Source organism: Pleurodeles waltl, chromosome 1_1 (assembly GCF_031143425.1).
Source record: "Pleurodeles waltl isolate 20211129_DDA chromosome 1_1, aPleWal1.hap1.20221129, whole genome shotgun sequence".
In the NCBI taxonomy this organism is placed as follows: domain Eukaryota; kingdom Metazoa; phylum Chordata; class Amphibia; order Caudata; family Salamandridae; genus Pleurodeles; species Pleurodeles waltl.
In genome coordinates, this window is record NC_090436.1 from 692,832,560 (window position 1) to 692,858,300 (window position 25,741).

Consider the following 25,741-nt stretch of genomic DNA (forward strand, 5'->3'; position numbering starts at 1 on the left):
GTAGAGAAATAGTTTGCAAAATATTTTTTTTACTTGAATCTGAAAGGCTTATAGGGAGGTAATTGGCTGGATCAGATTTAAAAATTTATTTAAAATTTGAATAATCTCTGCACCTTTCCAGACTACAGGGATTTGGGCACCCGTCATGATGGCACTGGCGACACAAGTTAAATAAGGTGCCAGGATAACAGGCTCAGATGTAAATAAATTCACAGGGATTCTGTCTGGTCCAGAGCCTTGCCCACCTTCTGTGAACTATCAAAACAACTATCTATTTAAAAGTGTTGCTGCTTTGCTTCACGCGGTTGAAAGTGTTCTGCAGTGTTTATATGAATGTTCTTCTCATCGTCTTTCCTTCTTTTCACTGCTTTTCTGAATGTACTCCTCTGTTCAACTGCTGTGATTCGCAAATGCGGTTATTTTGAACTTATTTGTCTGACCTTTTAAATATGGTCCTGTAAATCTCTCTTACAGAATTCAGGCTCTACAATACATGTATTTTCTTCATAACTCTTTCATGCCACCAAAAAGATCCTACATCAAGGAAAGTGTGCATAGCAGTTGCATCTACAAAACCTTTAAAATCAAAACAATATATACTTAAAATGTCAACAAATTTAAGTCCAAAAGAATCATTTTCTGTGGGAAAAAAAAAAACGCTGACAAATGAAACTGATCTGCAGTGGCCAGTCACAGTACCTGTATTTTTTTAAATATGCTAGCCTTTTGTCAACAGTCAATTAAAATAAGTTACAGCTTTTGTATCTTTGGACAGAACTATAATTTCTTGGGTCTTAAATGCTTTTGACAAGTTTAGCGTATGCTGCTAACAACCTAATCAGATGTTGCCATCCGATCATCTCTCTCTAAACACAGAGCTTTCAAGTTCTGGATGACCCTGTTCAATTTTTTTACCAACACAGCTCCCAATGTAGAAATGTGTGTTGCTGAACTAATCCTGTTCCTGAAATATTAAAGAAAATATATGTATATAAAATTAGCAGATACATGAAACACCAGCTTGCTATGTTTAATATTAATATCATGTAAAAAACAAATAAACCATGTATTCTGAAAGGGGGGTTGGGTGGACTGCCGACCGGAGGGAGGTGTCCCCACCCCGGGTAGGTTTGGGGAGGTGGTACAGCCCAAATGATTTGGGCTATGCCTTGGGCTACATTGATGGGCTACCTTAACAGGTATATATAGCCACCATTTCAAGGTGAAGGCACCATTTTGGAAGGTGACCTATGGCTGGCGTTTAGGAGCAGGGAACTTTATCCCCTCCCTCTCTCCCTAGGGAATAGCATGTGGTCTGGGTGCCTAACAGGGGAGTGGTGCCAGAGACAGGCCGACTCTTTGGTAAACTGGTGTACGGGGAAAGGTGGTAGTACCTTGTTGCTTTGAGCAGGTGCATGCAGAGGCAGGGTGTTACATGGCGTGAATATGGACAAATTGCACACCTGACATTACACATTGACAACAAAGGGGGGGGCAACAGCAGGCCACGAGAAGACAGGAAGGAAAACACTGCATTAGGAGTTATGCTAGTTGCAAGTTCAGTTGTTAGGATGCAGCACAAGGCTGGCAAGGATAAGAACAGTTTCAACGGGGAAAAACAGCTGGATCAGTTAATGAGTACTAGATCAGAAAGGTAAAGCTGAAAGGGCAGGGGGAGGGTCTGGTGGGGGAGTTTGGTAGGTGATTTGAATGTATAGTGAGGTAGTTAGTTTTGTAAGGCAAAGGCCAAGGTTGAATGGTGAGTGGCCTTTTCCACACACAAACAAGTGTCGGTTGGTATGGACTCCGTTCCCCAAATTGTAACTAAAGCTATCTGACTGGTCTTAGGCCAAACAACCAAGAAAAACTAACATTTTATGTTCACATTCAGGGTGTATTCATTGAAAGTGAACGGTGAATATAAGGCTAGAAGTAAATCGTGAGAAAGGAGGATTTTTGGTTAAGACCATATGCTATCCCTCTCCCTATACAAACCTGTTAATTACATTGCCCAAATATTTGCACTGCCTCCATTACCACTGTTTTTTCACCTTGTTTAACAAATGCTGTATGTAGTACGTAAAAAACGCACAATTAATGTGTAAACCTCACATCAGTGTATTTTGTAGTCACTGTCCTGCTTCCTCAAATCAAATGCGTGCTGAAAGTGAATTTCTGAGCTTGGAAAAGGACACCACTTGATAAAAATCAGTATTTGCCTGCTACTTTCCTCGTGGAGATTGTGTGTTGCTGAGTGACTCAGATCTTCTCTAGCACGAGACCACAAACCAGTTCTGGTAAGATGAAAATGTTCAATTAAAGCCCACTCATGTGAGGTCAGCAACCTCCAGGCTAGGAGGCGGATCAATATCAAATGTGCTGCCCAAATATCTCTAAATGACCTTTCCTGAAAGGAAGCAGGGTCGTAAATATTTCACACGCATTTAAAACAATGGGCACATAAAGCTTTTGTGAAGCACAACAAAGGGCACTGGGAGCAGGAGAAATCGGGGATACATTACAGAACATGCATGGGAAAACATAGCAGCCATTTGAGAAAAGACATTGAGAGCATTCAGCTTGCAAAACAAATGTCTATTGGACTAGTTTATCCACAGGTTTCAAGAGATTTAGCCTCTTTTGTGTGTGCACTGCCAGATATCAAATACTCCACAGTCAAGGAGTGAGAAACTGGAGCCGCTAACAAGGGTAGAGCACAAAAGTGCTTCACCCAGAATTGGATTCCAAAGAAATTCTGGCTTTAAACAGCAAAGCTTTACTCTAGGAGGGAGGCAAAGAGGGCTCCAGTATGGGAATTGCTTAAACAAGTGGCAACATGTTGTGTTTGACTGAAAAATACTTAAAATGGAAACCAGTGAAAATTGATGTCTCCCAATAACACATTTAAAGAAACCGTATTCGCAAACACAGATTCATTAATTTATAAACTAACATAAAACGGTTTATTCCTTCACACATTACAATGACTTTTCACACAGAGACTACTCCAACGAGAGGGCTCTTTCATGTGAGGTTAACTCCCATCACAAATTTAACCTCTTGCATCCCGGTCTTAGATAAAACATTTTCTTAAGGACCCACAAAGCAGAAAAACGTTATGGCATAAACCATTCAGGCAAAGGCCCAAAGTATGATATGCCTTTTATAACCAATATTGAGGGGGGGCAGCATGACCCCCTCAAGGCTCTGTCTTCTTTTACATGGCCCCTACCCTAACTCAACAACATTAACAAATAGAATACTACACTCTACACATCCGTATATGTATATATAAATAATATTTTAAGTGAAAAACCATAAAGGTTAAAATGAAATAGTTATGGTAAACCCTGGTTACAACACAACAACATGTGTTTTTTTTTAGAAAGGAAAAAAAAAGTTTGAAATTCAATGAAAAAACCCACCAGTAAGTGGAGTTATGGTTAGAAACGAAAACGTAAAAAACACTGAAATTCCCAACTTATGGTTAGGACCACATACATAACTTGCAAACGAGATGCAATTCTCTTGAGCTCACCATTTTCGTAAATATCAAAAACAAGGAGTAAGAAGTGCATACGTTTGTGCCACTTCCAAACTGTCATCTGTTTAAGTATCAATCAAGAGAGAACCTGTACCGTGTATTATCTCCGTTGATCAAAGGAGGGGTTCCCCAGTTTCTGTAAAAGAATCCTCACCCACTCATTCTATTAATGGCATGCTTCGTCATAGGGTTCCCACCCAGTATACCTAGTGTATTTAGGTGTGCACAGACGCCCGAGTTACAACGGAGCTGTTTTTTTCAGGGATCCAAATGAGTTTAAAATTATCTATAGGTGTCCCTTCCTAGACAGGCTGATTTTATTGCGGGACCCTTTGGTAAGGTTAAAAACACCACGGTTAGATGTGATAGGAGACATTATGAGGTCCCACAACCGTATCTCAGTCTACAGGTTTCAGCCATATCTTGAATGCCATCTTGGTTGTAGTTTTCTTGCAGCAAATATTGCTACGATGTTCACAAATCCTGGTTTTAATCTTTCTCCCAGTCATGCTGACATATCATGACCCACAAGCGCTAATAATCATGTACACTACTTGTGTAGAATTACAGTTAGTGTATTTTCTGACAGTCCATAATGTTTTAAGCCCCATGTCCATTTTTTTTGTAATTGCCGATAAAATGCCAATGCCTACAACTGCCACATGGGTAATGACCCACTACATTAGGGATCAACCTTTTTGTGTAAGATGCAATTGCCAATTTTGTAAATAACCTTATAGATGAGGTTACATACAATATTACTCTTAACACTATGAATGAAATATTGAATATGAATATGAAATATTGTACGATTATAAGCACTCCATATGGGGTGCAAGTTGCAGTTTGCATATCTGCTGCTCAACTTATGGACTTCGGTCCCAAACATAACTTGTGAGTTTAGGTTTTTCGATTTAATTTCATAACCATAACTCCAATTTAAATGCTTTTTTTCTCCAAATACCTTCTAAGGATTTTTTTAAAGATATGTTAATGCTCTCCCCATTTTCAATTTTCATCACTATAAGGAATTTCCTGTCATGTATTTAGAGCTTCATGGTGGATACAATACACCCTTAGGAACCCACCTTTTCAAAACTCAAGGTTGCTTACAAGTGCATTGAAAAAAATGCTTTCTTCATGTAGATCTCATCTAAACAAAAGTCTTCATTAAAACAAAAAAAAGTTTGCCTTGTCACAACATATTGTGCCATTTATAGCGTGATCTGTTACCAACAGAGTGACCTATTAGCAGTAGCACCCAAAATGTGACCTTGAGCACGTGTTTTTTGGGGGAACAGCCAAGTTTTCAGGAGTCTCTGGCAAGCCAACTGGTTCCCAGATGTTCAGCGGTACTGAATGAGGAGTTATCTGCATTTATTTGTTCAACCTTTAATTTCAGATATGTAGCTAGTGCTATCTGAAAAAACTACTACAAACAATGTACAATTTAAGTACACAGAAATATACGATTCGACTACATGCCAACTGCAGAGCACAGCCACCCACGCTCTTTCGAGTGAATGAGAAGAGGGGACATCTAGCGGCAGAACTTGCCAGTTAGGAAAGATAGCAATGTGTACTTAAGTGCATGTTGTCCTATCTTTAGTGCTTTCAATCTGATCATGTGTCGCACCAGTAAGTTGGTTAAGATGGGGTCAGAAGGTTTGCTTCTTCCGCATGTCAGAGATCTGGATGTACTGGGAGTGGTAGATGACGTAGGTTGACATGCCCAGTTACAATGGATAAAATCAAGTATGGATGCTGCCACGGCAGGAATGATTCTGCCTTAGCACATGAAGGGTTTTGGGCAGAGTTTGCAATCGCCACGTGAAGAAGCTGGTATCAACATGTATAATGACAGTCTATCAGAAATGACAAATTGAGAACCAGTATGGCAAGGTTTAGGCGGTGACACATTGAAGAAGGTCCATAGGTTTGAAGTCCCGATAAAGTTTCTGTCACTGAAAGTTACCAGAAATGTTGTTTTGTGGGCCTTATATTTTTTATTATGAGGCTGCAGGCTTTGCACACCAGACTGCAATATCCTTGGGGGTTTTATTATTACAGATGTTCTACAAATGTTGTTTGTAATACAACAGAAACCCATTATTCCCAAACTATAATTCTCAAAATGTTTCGGCTTGCATAAAACACATTCACTTGTTATCACTCCACCTAATCTCTATACTGACTTTTATAAATAATGAACGGTCAGGATTGGACTGCAACGGACAAGATGTTTTGATTTTAAAAACACGATAATTTCGTCCTAGATTTTTAGTCATTAAAAGTTGTGCTGCTCTGAAAAACTTTGCAAAAAAAATATATTGAATGCGATGGTATAAACACAGCAAATCGTTGACACGGAGAAATCAAAGTAGAAAATTATTTTAATACAAAAGAAAACACGAGTTTAACTACACCAACCATTGAAAGGCACGAGGAACAAATAGGTGAATCCTGGCTCACTTATAAAAAGAAATACCTTTTGCTCAAGTTTGAACAAAGTACATACAAAGCATGAGAGAATGTTCAAGTTATTGTTCACTTTATACAGAAAATGTCACAGGAAAATAGTCGAGTTTGACAGACAAATAAAAACAGTTGCCGGATTAAGAAGAACAAGGAAGAAAGGCAACCAGGCCCTGTTTGACATATGAATAGCTCTGTGTAGCCTCACTTGTGTTTTTACCCTCCGCTCCTTGGAGTCACACCCAGCTCCCTCCAATTAAAAAGCAATTATCTGCCCCTCACCGACTCCTCCAAACAACCATTTCCCTGGATTCCCCCACACACTTTCATGTTCATTTAAACAGGGGTGCGTATCTGCATCTTTAAGGGTGACTGAAGCCCTTCTTTCTAATCCCGGCACTTTAAGAGGCGGCGGTGGGGGCGGTGCGTGAGGGTGGGGGTTGGGGGGCGGGGGGGAGGTGAGTAAATTGGGTTATGGTTGCTTCAGCTGGGGTTTTTCTTCCCACAATCTTCTTCACCGAGACTCACATGTTAACAGGGATGTCAAGCACAAAAGCTGAGAAAGAATTAAATAACATAGGATGTTTTTTTTCAGGCTTAAATATACGGCTGCCATGAAAGCCTCAGCTTCAATGTCTGCTTATCAAGGCAATAACGCAAAAAAAATAAATAATAATAAAGTCCCTCAAAGCCACACAGGAGCGTAAGACAGAACCAAACAGCAAGCCCCAATTTGTTCAAAGGTAATTCATTTTACACTGCATGATATAACCAACTTAATTAAATTACACACACCAATGCATGTTGTATATTATTCTCGTTGCTGTGCGCACTGAACAAAATTATGTTATAGCCTTATTTTAAAACTCAGTTTTAATGGCGATATAATATAAATCGCCTTATAGTCCATTTAAATGTACATTTTAGAAAACAATATTCAGTTTGATGTAAAACGTGCCTATAAATTTGCTGTGCAAATGTGTGATGAAAACGAAAAAAACGTCCTCTAAGCCCTGCCTGCCAGAGGACTGTCATTCCAAGCAGCACCTCCCGCTAAAGGCAACAGAGAGGGGTGTTTTAAGTCCCGCTCCCACACTTACCACGGACATGGAACACTGTCCGTTTCCACCACTACACTCGATAGTCCAGCCAACAATATTCAAAGTTCAGAGGAAGGAAAAGTTCAATTTAGCGTAATTGTCATGCTGCCATGGTGAAATGCAGTCCTGCCAGCATGTTCTACACAGATCAGTAGCAAGGTAACCAATGCTCAGGATAAAAACACAAACATTGTGTTCTCCATCGAAGTTAACTTGTGGCTAGTCACCACGGGCCTGCTTAAAAAACGCCAGGAAAGTCGAGCTAGTCAAAGGTGACAACGTCTATAGTCCCTGTAGGCCACTCCCATGAGATCTTGCTTCCAACATGTGATAGGACCCGGAGGCCTCCATGTGACCCCCACTCCCCCCTCCTAAAAACACAATTTGACAACTAATAAACGTTGGAAGATTTTTATTCAAACATCAAGCATCTCATAACTTTTCAAGCATATAAAACTTTACATCTATACGTCATGAGCATTATTGTGACCATAAATCAAATTCTGACAGGATCCCTTTCTGTCCTGAACCACCATTGGACCACACAGGTGACCCATCTATCACCTGTATCCCTAGGAGGGGCGGTTACCCTGCCTACAACACTGTACCTTGTCCTCATGCTTCGGGTTCCGCCCCCTCCTCCAAACACCAATCAGACTCGGGGTGTAATGGGGCGGCCAAGGGCTGGAGCCCCATGTTCCCCCCAGCGATCTGAGCTCCCTTACCCCTTGATCTGGTGTGTACATCCGTTGGTTGGCTCAGAACTTCAGGATCCCATCCCAGGTGTCCTCCCGGGGGCCCCACCTTGGGGACCCCCCCTGTTGCTTCTAGTCACATCTCAATTTCCGCCACGAGGGCGACCAGGGCCCAAAAGGTCCTTCGCCCTCCCCACCATAAAACAAACCACGCGCAAAAGCCCACATGTCGTAAATGAATTGATCGGTCCCTGCATCAGATAGGTGCACCTGGTCCTGGTGGAACATGTGTGAGCCCTTTAATAGTTTGTGGGGGATGTTCCATAGCCGCCCTGGGCCCGGGAAAGTTTTGCCATCTCGGCGTTCAGCCATCGTACCGAAACGTTGATAGTTCTTGACTTGATCCCCGCACCCCATTTCCGACGTGGCACCATGTGGACCATGCAAGCGCAGCATTTGGGAATTGCTTTGCCAATTTAGTAATCTCTAAAAATACTGTTTCTCTTAGCGTCTTGCGGCCCAACCGCACCAAGTCGTTGCCTCCTATGTGAATAATGACAAGATCCGGGGACTGCAGCCCCGCAGATCCCTTTGCCTCATTGACCAAATGTTGTAGCTGAGTGATGCCCGCACCGCCAATTCCACACCAGCGGAACGCCACACCTTGAACCATCGCCGGATTCGACCCACGGAGCTGTTGCACCCGGTACGCCGCCCGACGAATAAATGAATGCCCTAGTACCCAAACTACACGTTGAGACATTGTACTGAAATGAAAAGAAAAGAGTGTGAGGCAATCATATACAAGCACAGTGCTACCTTTAGACCAATTCCGGCCTAATATACCGTTTGTAACACTCAGAAGACCACCGGCCGATGCCTTTCACTGTGGTGGCCCCCAATCCAGCACCTGCCGCTAATGTGGCTGCCCCTATTCTAAAAGAATGGGAGGAGTAACCAGATTGTTCAACGCCTAAAGACCTCAGAGCCAACTTGAAGATCATCAAGAATTGGTAACGCGATAAGCAATCCCCATTGAGGTGTAAGAACAAGGCGGACGAGCTAGCCCGCGGGCGGACCTGGAGGTAATTATTTTTAAGCAGTACTGGGCATAATGGTGACCCAGGTGCGGCCCTGAGTGAGATACGCGCCCCCTTCTGCAGCTGGTCCGTTTTTGATTTGCGCAAGACTATTGAAAGGAACCCAGCGCCGGACGTAATGTCGCCCCATTGTAGCCCACCCGCATGGTCGCCCTTGGCTGCGCCCACCAATTCGCTGATTCGGAAGGCCCCGTAAAAAGCCACAGCGAAAGCCGCGGAGAATAAAGCAGCCTCTGCGGGGGACGAGCATATGCCTGGAAGTGCGCCCAGTATGTTCCCGAGCAGGGGTGCGGTAATGGGGTGCCTAGAATCCGCTCGAACACGAGCCACCCTGGCCCAACCTGCTAAGGCCCTATTTATAATAAATGTATTCAAGGGTGCCTCGAGTTGTCTGATCTTTGCAAAGAAGCGTATCGCCGACAAATAAGCCTTTGCGCACGATACTGGCCGGCCTTGGGTTTTTAGATGTGAGAGGAAAGCACAAACCGCAAACTCAGTGAATGGTTCAGAGATCTGCTGTGACTGTAAGAACCGCCTGTAATTATAAAAATCATTCTCGTAAGCTTTCTTAGTACGCGGTGCTAGAGATGTTGCTACTAAGTCGGGGAGGGCGGGGCACCAATTCTCCACAGAGATTCTGGGAACTCCGACATCTTCTCCATCGCCTGGGGGTGATACCGCAGAAATTCCTGCATTATTGAGCGAGACAGAGCGTCAGCAGCGTTGTTATGAACCCCTGGCACATGTTTAGCTCTGAAAGTAATGTTGTGTTGCAAGCATGATAAGATCAGGTGCTTCAACAGGCGTAGGACCAGCGGGCATGAAGCCCCTTGGCGGTTAATGACTTCTACTACTGCCATGTTGTCAGACCAAAAGATTACCACCCTGTTTTTCAATATCTCCGCCCAGATATTTACCGCTACCACGATAGGGAATAACTCCAAGAGGGCTATGTTCTTGGTCCATCCTTTGCTAACCCAATCATCAGGCCAATCCGCTCTGCACCACCGGGGGCCCAAGATTGCTCCAAAACCTACGCTACCAGCTGAATCAGTGTACAAACCCAGTGTTGGGCTGGAGATTGCCTTTTTGGGCCAAATGACCGCGCCATTGAAATTTTTCAGAAAAAACTTCCACAACCTCAGGTCTCCCCTAACTTCCGCAGATAGCTGGGTGTGGTGATGTTTTTCAACCAGCCCGGACATTGAACGCGCAATGGATCTGGAAAAGGGGCGGGCCATGGGGATGATTCTCAATGCGAAATTTAGCTGGCCTACCAGCACCTGAAGCTGGTGTAGGGTAACTCTCTCTTGAGACGACATCACATGGATGGATTCCTTGAAAGCTACCAACTTCTCCTGAGGCAAACGACACTCCCCGGCCACTGAATCAATTTCAATTCCCAGGAAAGTGATGCACGTAGTGGGACCGGCTGTCTTCTCGGGGGCCAAAGGAACCCCGAATTCCTCAAACATTGCGATCAACGCCTGGAGTGCCCACCCGCATTTGTCAGACCCAGGGGGACCCAAGATTAGGAAATCATCCAAATAATGAATGACATCGCGGTGACCAGTGCGAAGTGAGAAAGCCCATTGGAGAAAGGTGCTGAATTGTTCAAAATAGCTACATGATACACTACAACCCATGGGCATGCATTTATCATAGAAGTATTCCCCCTGGAACTGAACGCCCAAGAGATGATAATCATCAGGGTGGACTGGAAGAAGACGGAACGCTGACTCAATGTCGGTTTTTGCTAGCAGGGCCCCTTGGCCCAATGCCCTTAACTTTTCCAATGCGTTGTCGACTGATGCATATCGGACAGAGCAAAGCTGGGGATCAATGGCATCGTTAACCGACGACCCCCGTGGGGCAGACAAATTGTGAATCAGCCTGAACTGCCCTGGTTCCCTCTTGGGCACTACTCCCAAAGGGGAGCACACAAAGGCGGATAAAGGTGGTCTTGCATAGGGGCCCGCCAGCCTCCCCAGGGCCCGCTCCTTTGCCAGCTTCCTGGCCACCACGCCAGAGTTCTGTGACGCTGATACTAAGTTTCTACAGTGATTTACTGGTGTGACATTTGAGGCGGGAATCCTGAAACCGTAGGAAAACCCGTGAAAAAGTAACTTTGCGGCATCTAATGCAGGATAAGCCTGTAACCATGGGAGCAATGTGTTTCGTCTAATAGGAGAAGGCAGAGGGTGGTCAATTTGCTGGCTTACTTGAATCCCTGCCCCTCTCTTTAGACTTCTTGATACACTTAGTTTCCGGGTGGGAGGGGTGTCCGCAAAAGGAACAGTTATGCCTGAACTTACAAGACCCTGCGGGACGTGAACACCCGTTTCGGTTGAATGCCCAGCAAGAGCCCTTCCTCTCGCTATGGGCCTGAGTCCGAAAGGGCTGCCTCCCAGCAACCTTGTTGTTAACGCATTCTAGCCAGACTTCAACCTCAGTTTGATCCCACCCGATGGATGGATCCTCCACCCTAGCCCAGCGGAAGTCCCTGTCGTATTCTAACCAAGCATACCCCCCATAAGTGTGCTGGGCCTTCAATATTTTATTTGCATAGTATATCAAAGAGGAGGCCAACTCCGGCTTTTTCTCCAACCAGACTGACATGAATACATTAAAACCCAATAACCAATTAGTGATGCTCTCTTCCACTCGGGGTTTCCTCTCCCCAAAGAATGTAGACTTGGGTTCTTTATCTTTTGGCTCAACCTCCCTCCTTTTTGCCGTTATTAATGAAAAGATATCCACAAATTCCCCTTTCCAGATCTTCTCCTTAACCTCTGCAGCAACGTGTGCTGTCAGCTTACCTGGTCTGGATAGCACCGCATCTGATGTCACTTCCTTTGTAGAGTTATCATGAACCGGAGCCTTGCTGGGCCCAGGCTGGACATTTTGAACTATGGGAGGTGATGCGACGACCGCGCCAGGTGTCAGGGTGACACTCTGGCTAAGCACAGATACCTGTGAGTTCGTTGTATGTGCAGCTGATAGCGCATCCACTTGCCGCTTTAGCTCATTTAGTGTGTTCTGTAAAGAATCCTCCGCCACCCACGGCGTTGTAGGAGGGGGCGAGTTAACAGGTGGTGTACTAATACTGGCTAACAACCTGGATACTTCAAGCAATGTTTGCCTGGATGGGTCCTGTACCGGTGCAAGAAGCTTGGGAGCCTTAGAAGCCGGGGGGGGTACAGGCAGTGCCGTAGGCACTGCTGCGGGCAAGGCTACCCCCGTTAAGGGGGCGGGAGGAGCCCCTGCCTGCGCCGCGGGTGCCAAAGAGGCCAAGGATTTGCGGATATCCGCCAAGACCCCTTCTAACTCTAGTACTGGTGTTGTGCCCTGGGTCACGGGGGATGGTGTAGCAATTGGTGCTGGAGGTTCAGGTAGGTCAATATGCACCGGTGGACTGGCTGCTGCAGTAGGGGCAGCTACCGTGGGTGGCAGCGAGGGAGAGACTGGAGGCTGCGCTCCGCCCCTCCTCGTGCGCTTGACTGGAGGGAAAGCTGCGCTTGGAGCTACGTGGGACCGCTTAGGGCGGCTGCTCTTAACCCCACCAGCAACATGAATGGGTGCCCCCATGACCTCGCCTGCTTCCTCTCTGCCTAATTTTTCCAGGACCAATCTCAACAACTGAGATAGTTCTGGATCATTCCCACTTCTTTTTGGGGCGCACGCCTTCTTAGGAGCCATGATTGAATGTAAGATGCGAGGATCCCCCCCTAATCTGAAAATGTCCAAAAACCTATCTATGTATATATATCCTTTTTTTTTTTTTTAAACCTGCAACAAATGAATACAGACACAGTTAACTATTATAACAAGTAGCGCAAGTAAAACAGGTCAAGAGGAAACTGTATAACCCCTAATAGCTCCCCCGTTTTAAATCAACATTACCACTTTTGACTCACACCAGGGCTTGCGGCGTTTACATTGACATAATACAGTAGTAGCAAAATATTCCCCAGCGAAGCAGCAAAACACAGTAATATCTCAAGAGTGAGATAACCCAAGCACAAAACCAAATTTCTAGGCAGACTGTGATGCTCCTCTAAAAACGGACATTATGAGTGGCAATAAACAAATGCGGCAAAGGTAAAATTGAAATGAACAAGCAATGGTTCCAAACATGTGTGGCATAACACAATTGCTAAAAGTATCCAATTGTTAAGCAAAGTATCCTGAGTCTCTGGTGCTTAAATACCTTCTATGCCCCCACGTGGTCCCCCGACTGCAATGCCGCCCTGATGCCGGGGAAAGCCTCCTACGCGCTGCTGGGTTAATTGAATAAAAAAGACCCTGGCTCTGTTCCAGGGCCAGCAGTGCACCCCTTCCCAAGCTCAAGCGTAGCACTCCAGCCCTCCAGGAGGCCGAAAATCGCGCCTATTACGCGCGGCAAATATAAAAGCAGCTAAAACCCTTGCCTCAAAGCGCCGCACGCTGAATTAAAGCCCTATCAGCTAGCCCCACGCGGCGCAATTACTTACCGAACCCCTACGCCGACGAGACCTCCACAACGAGGCCCTGGACGCGACCTCAGGAAATCCTTGGAGTCGGGGAAGACCGAGGACGACCTCACCGATGGACCAGGAGCACTGCCGACACTAAAAACTGCGATCGCGGGACGCCAAAGAATCCTCCCGAGGACGAAACAGCCAGCAGACAACAATCGCGGGACCCCGCTCCCGTCCGGCCGCCGCGAAATCTAGAAGAAGGACTTGCCTTCTTGGGGGGGCTGTTAAATAGCCCCCCACCAGTTCGCGGCGGCCAGAACCGGTCGGGGCCCAACGTGGACCCAACGTTCGTCTAGGGGGAAGACTTCCGCCCCCGGGCCTCGCGAGGCCCGGGGGCGGAAGTCTGCCCGGCAAACTGCGCACCCTAGGTGCGCAACAGAGGGGGAGTGCCGGGGCCACGTAGCCCCCGACTCCTAACGGGCCGCGCCCCCCCACTTTGGCAGGGGCGCTTTACCATACTTGACTGTCATTCAAAATCTTCCCAATAGATACATTACTCTGTTTAGGAACAACAGAGACGCAAATCTATCTATACATATTTTCCGTTTCAATTTTAAGACTGGGAGGAATAGCCTTAAGTTGGCTGGTTGTAGTGTGGGCACAAGTATCCCCAGAGGGCTCAGAAGAACACATGGACACCAGAACCTGTTTGTACTGTCAGACTGGATTAGGGAACAGATTAATGGGATGCACTAAAAGAAGTTAAAGAGAATCTATGCACATGTGCGATCTTCCTCTTAATAAAAAAATGCAAACAAAGCGAAAATTGAAAAATATGGGGCCAACATGAAATCAAACATAAAGCAAATGGCAGATGTCTTCCCACCAGTTATCAAAAACGAACCTATTTTAAGCAGTAGTAATCAAAAGCATCGCAAATCTTAAAGTTTAAAAAGTCAGCTTCATAATAGCAAGATTTAATAACATTCTTTATGCAACAGCAGTGAAAAGAATGGCAGCCCAATAAAATTATTTTTACAATATGAATTATGACAATAAATTACATTCAGACATTTATTGCCACAGGACCAATATTAATTACTGCCACAGGCAAGCTTAATTGATTTGCTTAACTGATGCCTCATATCATGAATAAAAACTGGAGGCATAGTCACACAGGCATAGCTATGGTGATTTTATCTCACTACACGGATTTAATTTCTTAAGCTCTGGTTATGGTTAGATTCACGTGGCTATAACTAATGCACATGAAAGAGCAGCATAACATATACACATAGATCTGATGAGTGTAATAATCTACATGTTCCCATTGTCAAGAGGCGGGCATCATAACATACACACTGGCTTTGTCTCTTGTGAACCAATGCCCCTTTCCACACTCATTAAGGGTAATGCTGGCTCAGCTGTTCGGCTTATGTTGGTGCAAGAGCATTATGTCAAGTGGCATTGAAATAAAATCCATGAGTGATGACTAGGGTCAGGGAGGGAGGAAGCGAGGGTCAAAAACATCTGTGTCCTAACACGATATGCCACTTCCACTGCTTTACGTTTGATGACCCCTACTAACAATAATCATGTGTTTTATACAATGTCTTCTATGAGCTTTGCAGGTCTGCTCAGTAAAACTCTTGGAAACCCTCCAGGCGAAAAAGAACAAGAAACGTGTTTCCTACAAATGTCTAACTGGGTGAAGGGAAACTTCAGACTTGAAAAGCATTCGAACACTGCTTCTTTCGAGACAGCTCACTTCTAACAAAGAAGGGTATCCATACCATAAGTACACACTTGGTGACACTGTCCATCCAATCACATTTGCTGCACAGGTAGACAGCAGCATGAAAACCTAGCACCATATTATTTGTCTATGACATTCTAGCTACAACCAGCCCCCCTCCTCTACTTTGAAAGCACCCCAGGGTGTACTGGGTGGTCAGCAAGTCTCCCACACCGGATGTTGATCTGAACGACGGACTATTGCTGAGCTACACAAATCGGGCTCGCTTTAGTGGCAGGACAAGGAGGAGACTTGCATTTTAGGTACTTTTATACAAGCAGAACCAATAAATCATAGTGTGATGGAAAATTCTTCACCCACAATTGCAGGACTGTGACCACAAGAAAATGACTGTTCTGACCAAATCCACTAAGTATGAAAACAAAATGGGAACTTGCACATGGCTGCAAGCAAACCCAATGTAATTTAACAGCAGCACATCTGAAGTTAGTTAGAACACACTGCAGTAAAGCAGTTAAAAATACAACAACATCCCACCAGATGTAGCATCCAAGAGCTGGCGATAAATCACACCCGACCAAACAGGGGAGCGTGGCATAACAAACCAATAAAAAAACAAAATACCATAATAAAGTGAGTATGTGGAATAGTCATCATACCTTCTTCGGTTTCGTGCCACACAATTCCTTCCAGGTTGACGCTGGTCCCAGGCTCACATGGTCCAAGGCATTCAGGCTCTGTCACTATTCCGACATCACAAGTGTTGATACCCACTGAACGAGTCCGTACCAAGAGCTGCTCCACTGGCGCTGCGATGTTAGCAGAAGATGGCGAAAAATAGGAAGGCAGGATTTGAGGTGGGATGCTGCTGGAAATCGGAGGTGGAGGGGCAGGCACTGTAAACAGAGGATCAACCTGGAAGAAGAAACATATTTATTGCAGGAGCGCCACAACTGAGTGCCAACGGAAATCATGCCAGCGCCTAGAAGGAAACCACTCTGACAGTGCTACCCTCAAAGAAATAAGTCTTGAAACTTTAGCACAACATTAAACCTCAAAATAGGCAGCAGAAGGGACCTCGTTAATATAAAGGTAATGGTTCCATGCTGTAATATTGGGGAAATGGTGTGTCGTAGCCCATGAAGGCCAGTAAAGCCCGTTACATTAATGTGGGAAGCTTTGGCTATGGCTGGAGACCAGAGCTGGCAGGTGTTTTGTCAGTGTGAAGAAAACGAAAACTAAAATAAATAAAAAAAACTAGAAGTGAAGTAAAGCAGGCCCGATGCTGGCATCAGTCGCAGCAAGAGAATAGTGAAGTGAGCAAACGGAACTGAACTAAGACCACCTCCAACATTAGCAACCTCGTGGATTTCAGCAGCTGGGACATTTGTGACCGTACTGACCACCCCGGGCCTGCCTTTTCGAAAAGGCAGTAGAGCTGTGACGCAGAAAGAGCTTTCATCGACTAGCACGAGGGAGGGTGGCATTGCGCAGGCGTCCCGCTGGTCCACAAGTTCCCTCGAAACAAAGTACTCGCCTGTTTTTGCAGCATTTTAATGCGCCTTGACTGACACGATTCGCTGCTGCTTCGGCGACGGATCGCTCAGCAGTTTTAAGCCCCTCTCGCGCATTCCCACACTCCCAAGCGCGGCGAGGTCTCGGCGCTTTACTGTGAGCACAATGTTCTCTTCAGGAACAGACCGAACAACAGAGGAAGGCGATCCCAATTAGACAGCTGAAGCAGTCAGCTGTGTCGCATTCCCGTTTGTGCGAGCGAAGGGGCGCTCGCTCGCTCATGTTCCCCTTTAGACGAAATCACAAACCGATGTTCATTTGGCACAGCACAGATACCAAGCTCTGCGCAGCCCTTGATCTATCCGACTGTTTAAAGAACTTCATTTCCTGCTTTCAAACTGGTAATAAAGTGTCGTTAGGCCCCTGCTCGTTTTCTCTAGCCTGTTTCCTCTCCCGATGCTGGGAAGATAAATGCCTTTCTTTTTACTGATACGGTGGGGGAGGGGAAACAACGCTGATTCTTCTAAGCCAGAGGGCACATGCTTCCCAGCTAAGGCCACAGCTCAGCCTTCTTCAGAGTGGGTTATACACGGCTGGAGTGGAAGTAATCAGGCATGCAAATGAAGCAGCTTACACCATCTGAATTCTTGCAGCAGCGTGAATTAAACGTGTACATAAATAACTCATCCCAACAGCCCAATTGGATGGAGACATTACTGGCAAATCAAGGCAATACAGACATTGTAAGACAAGACCCTCGACCCTTCTCCCATCACCATAGTTACACGGACAGGGCTGGCAGTATGAATATAATGTGGGCATGCTGGGAATAAGCCTCATGAAACTCCGCACTGTCTCAGTGTTAAACATGATTCTGTAGAGGTCTAGGCCTCAAACACTACAGCACAATAGACCACTCATAAGTCAACTCTGTCGTTTGGAGCAAATCTTAGTGTAATTCACAAAGAAACCTCTAAGTGCTTGTGGAATGAAAGGCAGGCGTATATTTTCAGCAGTAATCACAGGTTTAGACATGCTGGATTTCTAGTGGGTGGAGAACTCTGCATGCCCTGTCGAAACTATTATTCGCTTTATAAACAATGCAATACAACACATGCTTATATGGGATGAAAATGTGAATTTGTCCGTTCAACCTTTTTTGTTTGTTTATTTTCCAAAGCAGAAAGCTGGTGTTCCATTTGTAGAGTTCCCTTCCCATAACTCCATATCGTTTCCCAAGAGCCACCCCAGAACCGTTTTCCTACCCTCGACTAGGGTTAGCATGCATTCATTTCCAGGGTGGGAATCTACAGGGATATGTGACTACTTATAATTTTCACAAACCTAGAGGTTTGTGGTTTATCACCTACTTGTGCAGGTATATGCACCAAAAAACACCCATAAACTTGCTCCTAGCCTAACTTGAGCTTGCAGAAAGTCCACCATCCGGCCACATTTGTGAATGTACTTCAGAAAGGTAAAAGTTTGCAAATCTTTATTCTGTGATTGAGGACTGGGAATGTCCCCATAAAGCTAAATCAAGTGTGCACAGACTTTGAGAACCCGGCTCACAATGTTTAACACTCGGAGTCCACCCAACAGTGATATACAAAATGACACAAATAGAAAATCCCACATTCATGTGCAGTATAGAAGCAGTACTTTTTTATGGCATTCTGCACACAACTGTACCTGGTCGACCTATACCAATAGACCGCTCACCATCAGGCGCAGGTGGAAGATGTGGGTTTGCAGACTTTCACTGACCAGCATCCACTTTTTTTTTTTTAAATCTCAGGATGCTGTCCTCCTCATACGGCAGTATCAATGCACATGGAATATGATGACAGAGGGTTCATGCTTTGTTTATTTTCACAGGGAATTTATCTTTTGCACTACATTTAAGAAAACAGACTGTCATGAACATAATTTCTATTCTGGTCAGTGGAGCAGTATTTTAGTACTCCGTTGTGCATCTTCTCAGCATGGATCATAACGCAGTCAACAGCAACAAAGCTGTCCCCGCCGGAGATCACTGTCAAATATATTATTTTGATGACGTCTCAGAGGGGTGCACATGAGAATCATTAATGCCCCACTATAGAGAGCAGTATGGCAGGCATCTCCAGTGCAAATCAAAAACGTATGACAGCTGGTGGTGGAAGTGATTCAAAGTGAGAAAAGATAATGTCCAAGGCAGACGGCTCTGCAGCCTCTCACTTAAATGTTTTGCTTGATTATTCGCAGATGCAAGTGTTTATGAGTGGTAGCCACTAATGATGTTCTTTTCAACAGGGATGGGCCATTTGAACACATAGCAACTGGTTATTTGCTACGAGTACTACAAGTTTCACATTGTATTCAGGCATATCCAAGATTATCTGAAATCAGTGTAGCTGTGTTGGTCCCAGTTTCATTTCACAAAGGTTCTGTAGCAGGCAGCCTCAATAATACTGTAGAGAAGGGGACAATGATTCTTCCACTTTACTAGGTAGTAGAACAAATTAATATCCGATAAAATCGGTTCTCAAAATTTTGATTTCTGTTTACCCTCACTGAATCACTATTGGAAGATGACCCAGCCTAAACAAATGTATATGATATAAACCTCAAAACAAAACCCAAAATGCAGAACTAATTCTATATAAAAATACTGAAATTCTGAATTTTTTAAATTCACAATAACAAAAAAAATATGCAAACATTGACATTTTAATGGAAAGGATGGAGTGTTTCAGAAGTCTGCTTTTATTTCTAAGCAACAAAGCAATATTCCAGAATGTAACATACTGCTTTATCTTGCTTGGTCCCAATGCATGTTCTCTTTTTCTTGATGCATATCAGTGCTTCAATTGAGGCTACCAATTGACCATACTAGATTCCGTTTGCTGTACTTGCACTTCTCCATCCACGAATCAAGAAAAGGATACCAACTTAATTTGTAGACTCCATTTTTAAATTCCTTCACATTTGTAAAGTGTTTTAAAAAGTTATATTTTCAGTTTTCCTACTTTATTTATATACAGTTTAATAAGCTGGTAATATTATGCAATTTCCTTAACAATCAAATCCCATGAGTAGGCCTCACAGACCCCCCAGGGGACTGTGAAGCTCAGGTTAAAGACTACTAGTCTACAGTAACACCCATCTAACCCCCACCGCCCCTCCTACTCCCCACTTGATACACTATTCCCCTCTAGAAGCACAAAATAGGCAGAATCTGTATTTGTGCACATTTCCCACTGGGAAATCCCAAAGTCTGCTGCAAGAAGACGCTTAGCATAATACCATTATTGACTAGAAAGTAAAGAAAAACTAAGTGGCAGAACAGTTGATTTCAGCACATTTAGTGAGTGTCATAACATGAATCTCGATCACAAAGTATTTTAGCCTTCCAGGACTGGAAGCTGTATTACGCATTGGGTGGTCTGTGGGGATCAAGCAAATAACATTTTTCGGCTTCAGACATATTTACACATGCACATATTTTGTGTACACTAACAGGGCGTGGTGACTCTGGGAGCAAATCACCTACAGCACAACCACCAAAGAGCCTCTGACAATCAAGATGGTTACTGCGGCCACCCGTAAAATATATTGCTTTTTCATATGCTTACGGCATGCAGTAGAACATTTAAGTTTGTTACAATGTAGAACAATACCAGTGCCAAAAGAATCCAGCAGCATCTTTTAGGGGCAGCCAAGGGTAATACATAATACTACTATTTTGTTGCTGCTGCTAACCCATGTAGTTTACTGCCAATCCTGTGTTAACTAAGCTGATTTCTTATCTCCAGGTATGCATTTGGCTTATGCTGCTGTTTGTACAGTTACCTGTGCCGCTGCTCAATAACTGTTTAGTGACGCTGCAGACTCAAGTTTTTTTAAAATCCATTGACTTAAATGTGGGACACTTCATGAAATGTTACCAGGGTGGAAAAATCATACACATTTGGTGAAATGACAGAGCAGGAGAATTTAAGTTCCATGGCACAGAAAGTGAAGCATCTTTATTTGGAAGAAGAGACCCTATAGTTGGAAAGAAAGGCTACACGGAGCACCCAAGTGGCATATATCACTATCATGCGTCTCGCTACGAGTTGAAAGTATATATGTTACGCGATCCTTCTCAAGAGGCGCCATCAATCACTACCAGGTACATGACAAGAATCACCACCAGCACACAGTCAATCCAAAGTGCAGCTGCTGAGATAACACCCAGGGGCTGCTTTCATCACATGACACTTTCACCGATCACTCGGCCTGGACTTCCAGTAAAAACTCAACTTATGATTAACCTGTCTCCTCCGCCCAGATGCCTACAACAGCCACCTTCTTTGGCATCAAGAGGACATGTTTGCACCCAAAAGCACCCACCTGGCAACAATGCAACTATCTGTTAATCGCACGATATGTAACGATATGTACATCAGAGAGAAGTAAGCTGGCATGAAAACGCTTTGTTGAAAGCCAGACACTGCACAGTTAAATAAATGGGAGAGCTTCAAATGAGCATTTTTTTATAGTCTGGCCTTTCCCAACAAAAAAAACAACAACAAAAAATCACAACTCGTTTAAACTGACATATTCACACTACTAACTCCCACGGAGCAGCACCAGACCCCAGTCTGCGGTGTAAAAGTTTGGAAGGTGCTAACCCCCTGACTACCAAAGGCACTGGGCTTCCTTGCTAATGACATTGCTTGGCTATAAAAGTGCCAAGGAACTCTAGCAATACATGTTTTCATATCACTCTCTCTCTTCTATGCCCTGCAGCTCCGAGGGGCTCTTTCACCCCAAACGAATGCACAAGCTGAAGGGTGGGGATTAAGATATGAACATTTTCGATGATGTTATTTATATAAGGCAAAGACAATGATGTTTAGAGTAAAACAAACGGCAAAACATTATGGCCCTCATTCTGACCCTGGCGGTCTTTGACCGCCAGGGCGGAGGACCGCGGGAGCACCGCCGACAGGCCGGCGGTGCTCCAATGGGGATTCCGACCGCGGCGGTAAAGCCGCGGTCGGACCGGCACCACTGGCGGGGTCTCGCCAGTGTACCGCGGCCCCATTGAATCCTCCGCGGCGGCGCAGCTTGCTGCACCGCCGCGGGGATTCCGACCCCCACTACCGCCATCCAGATCCCGGCGGTCGGACCGCCGAGATCCGGATGGCGGTAGGGGGGGTCGCGGGGCCCCTGGGGGCCCCTGCAGTGCCCATGCCACTGGCATGGGCATTGCAGGGGCCCCCGTAAGAGGGCCCCTACATGTATTTCACTGTCTGCTGCGCAGACAGTGAAATACGCGACGGGTGCAACTGCACCCGTCGCACAGCTTCCACTCCGCCGGCTCGATTCCGAGCCGGCTTCATCGTGGAAGCCTCTTTCCCGCTGGGCTGGCTGGCGGTCTGAAGGCGACCGCCCGCCAGCCCAGCGGGAAAGTCAGAATTACCGCCGCGGTCTTTCGACCGCGGAACGGTAACCTGACGGCGGGACTTTGGCGGGCGGCCTCCGCCGCCCGCCAAGGTCAGAATGAGGGCCTATGTGTAAGACGAAGTCGAAAGGTACTAGTCGAAACACATTTGCCAAAATATACCGAAAAAACATTAATCTGCGCCACTGTCATACAACTCTAAAATGCCTCGAGCAATTCACAGAAACGGTGGAGACTTGTATGAGCCCTTTGAGGAAATTAAATTGCATTTTATCAAGTCTGGTTTAAAGAAAGGCTGGTTTAGCTGTGGGATAACATCACCGTCTAATCATTAGTAGTCAGAAAACAGCCATGTAAACACATCAATTATGGGCCAGTGCCAAAAGCCCTTGAGATCCCTGGGATTAACAGCCAATCCTCTGTTTTACAAGCTCACATCAAAGGGAATATTAATAAGAGGAGGGGCGAGGCGAGGGCCTGTCAGCATAATTCAGTCAGTAAAACAAGGCCTCGTTTTCTTCCCTTGTGCTGAAACCGGTCCATGGAAGAAGCTGGCATCAGCTTCAGAATATGGCGCTGCCAATTACACTGCATTTTATTCAACAGCTGAAACTGGGTAAGGGACCAAGGATCTGCAATAACTAAAGTAGAATGGCCTCATTGTTGAATCAACAGGCACAAGCTCGAGTACAGAAGCTGTCAAGCCATTAAATAATGGCACGATTTTGCATATCCCCTACAAAATTCCAGCTGCTGCGCCCAAAAACGTAAAGTGAAATTGCCAATCCTCGCGTTTAGCTTTTTTTACTTTAATAAACGGTTTACTTTTTGATTTCAGATCACACCCCAGTGTCCTAGAATCGCTCATTTATGTGTCATAAAAAATGAAGGAGTTTTTTCAGGAATAAATATGCAAGTTTGCGAAAAGGTTCTTTAGAAAAAGCTTATAGGGCAGCCTCTTTCTTCACAGACCTCTGAATGTTGACTTGGTACAGCATACACAAAATACCACACCCACATCCAAATGTTCTCTTAAAGGGTGTTTTCCACAAGGCTAGCCATGCACAATCAGCAGCCATATGGGCAATTAGAGGATAAGCCTCTGGACGGCGTCTAAGAATTCAGTCATACATCTAATGCCACTACCATCCACCATTCCTTTCGATAGGCTCCTTAGTTAGTGAGAGGCGAGTGCACAGTAGATGGCGAGTCTCCTTAACAGACCTGTTCCTATTGGAACATATGTGGGCCAACAGGTGAACTTGTATCTTAAATCGGGTGTGTACTGCAGATACCAGAGAGGGAAAAACACACACAACTACTAATAAGTGCTGTGTTACCTAGCCAACAGACTCAACCATGCTATTGACCTTAGCACACTGCACTGAGCCAGGAAACATTGACTCTTTTCCTTTCAAGCCTCCATTACTTTCCTGTTACCTTGTTTTCCCCCAGAAAATAAATAAAGAGAAGAATGTATGAGGAAGGGAATTGGAGGCTGAATAAGAGAGTGGGCAGGGAAATATGTTTTTTTGGGGGGGAGGCACCGAGTGATAGTGGCCTATTGCTTCAATTGACAAGTAATGGCAGGACAGGGAAAATGCATACATGCTGAGGAACAAAAGATAACAAGCAGTGGCAAAGCCAATAGGTTTCACCTAAGGGACCAATCGGTTTTGCCAGTGATATTTAGCCATGCTGTACAGCAGCACAGCTAATCTAGTTTTTTTTTTTTAAAGCACTATGATGCTGCATCATTTTTTAGGCACATGACAACATGCATGCATGTGCCTACAAAATGAGGAAAGCAGTTTTTTTAAATTTAGGAATCTGAGATGGACTGGTAAGTAAAAAAATAGCACCCAAAGGGAAAAAAAAGAACAGCAGAGCGGGTTGAGAGCGTGCAGGGGGAGGAGAGTGAAGCAACTACGATGACTGATAGGGGAGAAGGGCATGGGTAAGAGGGGACTATATGGAGGTTGGGGGAGATCAGCATAGGCGAAAGGACAACGTGGACCACTGGATGGGAGACAGAAGACCATGACAGAAATGGCTGGGCAGAAAACACAGCAACAGATAACAACACAGAGTGCTGCATGGAGGAGAGAAGCAGACGGGCAATAGAACAATATTCCGTGCTAGGGGTGAGTGGACAAGAACACCAAGAAAGCAGGTGGAAAATATGCACTCTCTTGGAATTCTTTACGAAAAATATAAAAAAAAGTTCCCAAAAAGCAAGCACTCTTGTAGGAACAGAAGGAGCCAATTTGAGTGGAGATAAACAGACTGTGCTCTGCAGGGGGACAAAGACATGCTGCACGGGCTAAAACAAATAAAGCCAAAGAACAGAAAACAAACAAATATGATTGGCAAAATACAAAACTAGTTGCACACCATGAGAGGAATTAATTCCTAGGTAAGTCTATTAAGCTTTCAGCGTGTCCCCAATGTCTTTGCAACCAGACAGCTGTCTGATAGGCTTCAAACTAACAAAGAAAAAAGGCACTATGATGCATTTTGTCTGTGGGCACACCATGCATACGTAAACTTACAAAATGACGCTGGCACTTTCTTTTCTTTTTATTTACTAGTCTGAGTAGGATGGTAAATAAAAAAACTAAGTGCAAAAATGTTTTCTTTTTTCCAAAAGCGGGTGAAAGAAGCAACATGGACGGTGGAGATGAAGGGAAGGAACATGAATGTCGCAAGGGAGACAGGAAGCAACACAAGTAAAGCAAAGCAGCTGGGGAGAGCAAGCAACACAGACAGTGGGGTGGCTAAAGCAACACACAGGGTGTGGGTGGGGAAGCAACATGAACTAGAGGAGACAGCAGAGGGAGAGAGAGGAACAAGTAGTGCAGGGAGAAGAGAAGCACACAGGCTAGAGAAAATAACGTGGAGAAGGTGGCAGAATCACACTGGTGAAATTCAGGGGGAGAAGGACACAAGTGCTAGCACAAAACAGATGGAGGAACCACACGGAGGACAGAGCAACATGGAAGGAGTTGGGAATAGAAGTACACGAGGGAGACAGCTGGAAAACGCATGAAATCTCATTGAGTGCTTAACCAAAAAGGAAAAAGCAGTACCTGCAAGTACACAAATAATGAGGCCATGTTGCAGGGGAGGAGTAAACACAAGAAGAAAAAGCAAAGCCAACACAAGCTCACGCATAAAAAGCATGCAAATGAGAGTGGCAATGAAGCTAGCCAATGGTGAGCAATGGCCTGGCTATATGCCTACTGTAGGCTGACAAAAGGTCTTTTCACAAATAGAGCAGCTTGTAGTGTCTAGTAGGCAAGACCTTAAAAGAGGAAACCCAAAACACTAAATTCGATGAGTTCTCATGTACAGTAATAAGCTTAAAAAAATCAAAATTGCAAAAAAAGCCATACATACAAATCATGGAGGAGTTTATTTACACTTTTATTTGTATTAAGTGTACCAAAATCCAAGAAGTATGGTTTACAGAAGTGAGACAAACTATAGACATTGAGCAGTAAAAATAAGCAATCATTTGCAATACAATGGGTCTCGCATTTGCTTGAGTTAGAGCTATTAGCGTTGTAAATTCCTAGCTGGACTTTTCGTGCCACTTAAATTGAAAATGAAAAGTAAAACAGTTGACATAAGAGAGCCAATTCCACAGCCACCATGAGTGC

At 44.8% G+C, this 25,741-nt stretch overlaps 1 protein-coding gene across 6 annotated transcripts in view; it reads right to left on the reverse strand.

Moving 5' to 3' along the window:
* Nucleotides 1-25,741, reverse strand: part of ZNF608 (zinc finger protein 608) — a 115,857-nt gene that overhangs the window by 52,725 nt on the left and 37,391 nt on the right. For 5 of the 6 annotated variants that reach the window (XM_069227172.1, XM_069227139.1, XM_069227146.1 and 2 more), the window contains exon 3: nt 15,790-16,045. In XM_069227172.1, the coding sequence (XP_069083273.1) occupies nt 15,790-16,045 (256 nt within the window). Of the gene's footprint in view, nt 1-15,789; nt 16,046-16,475; nt 16,694-25,741 lie in introns of those variants that run through there. The other variant, XM_069227180.1, reaches the window with a different exon arrangement.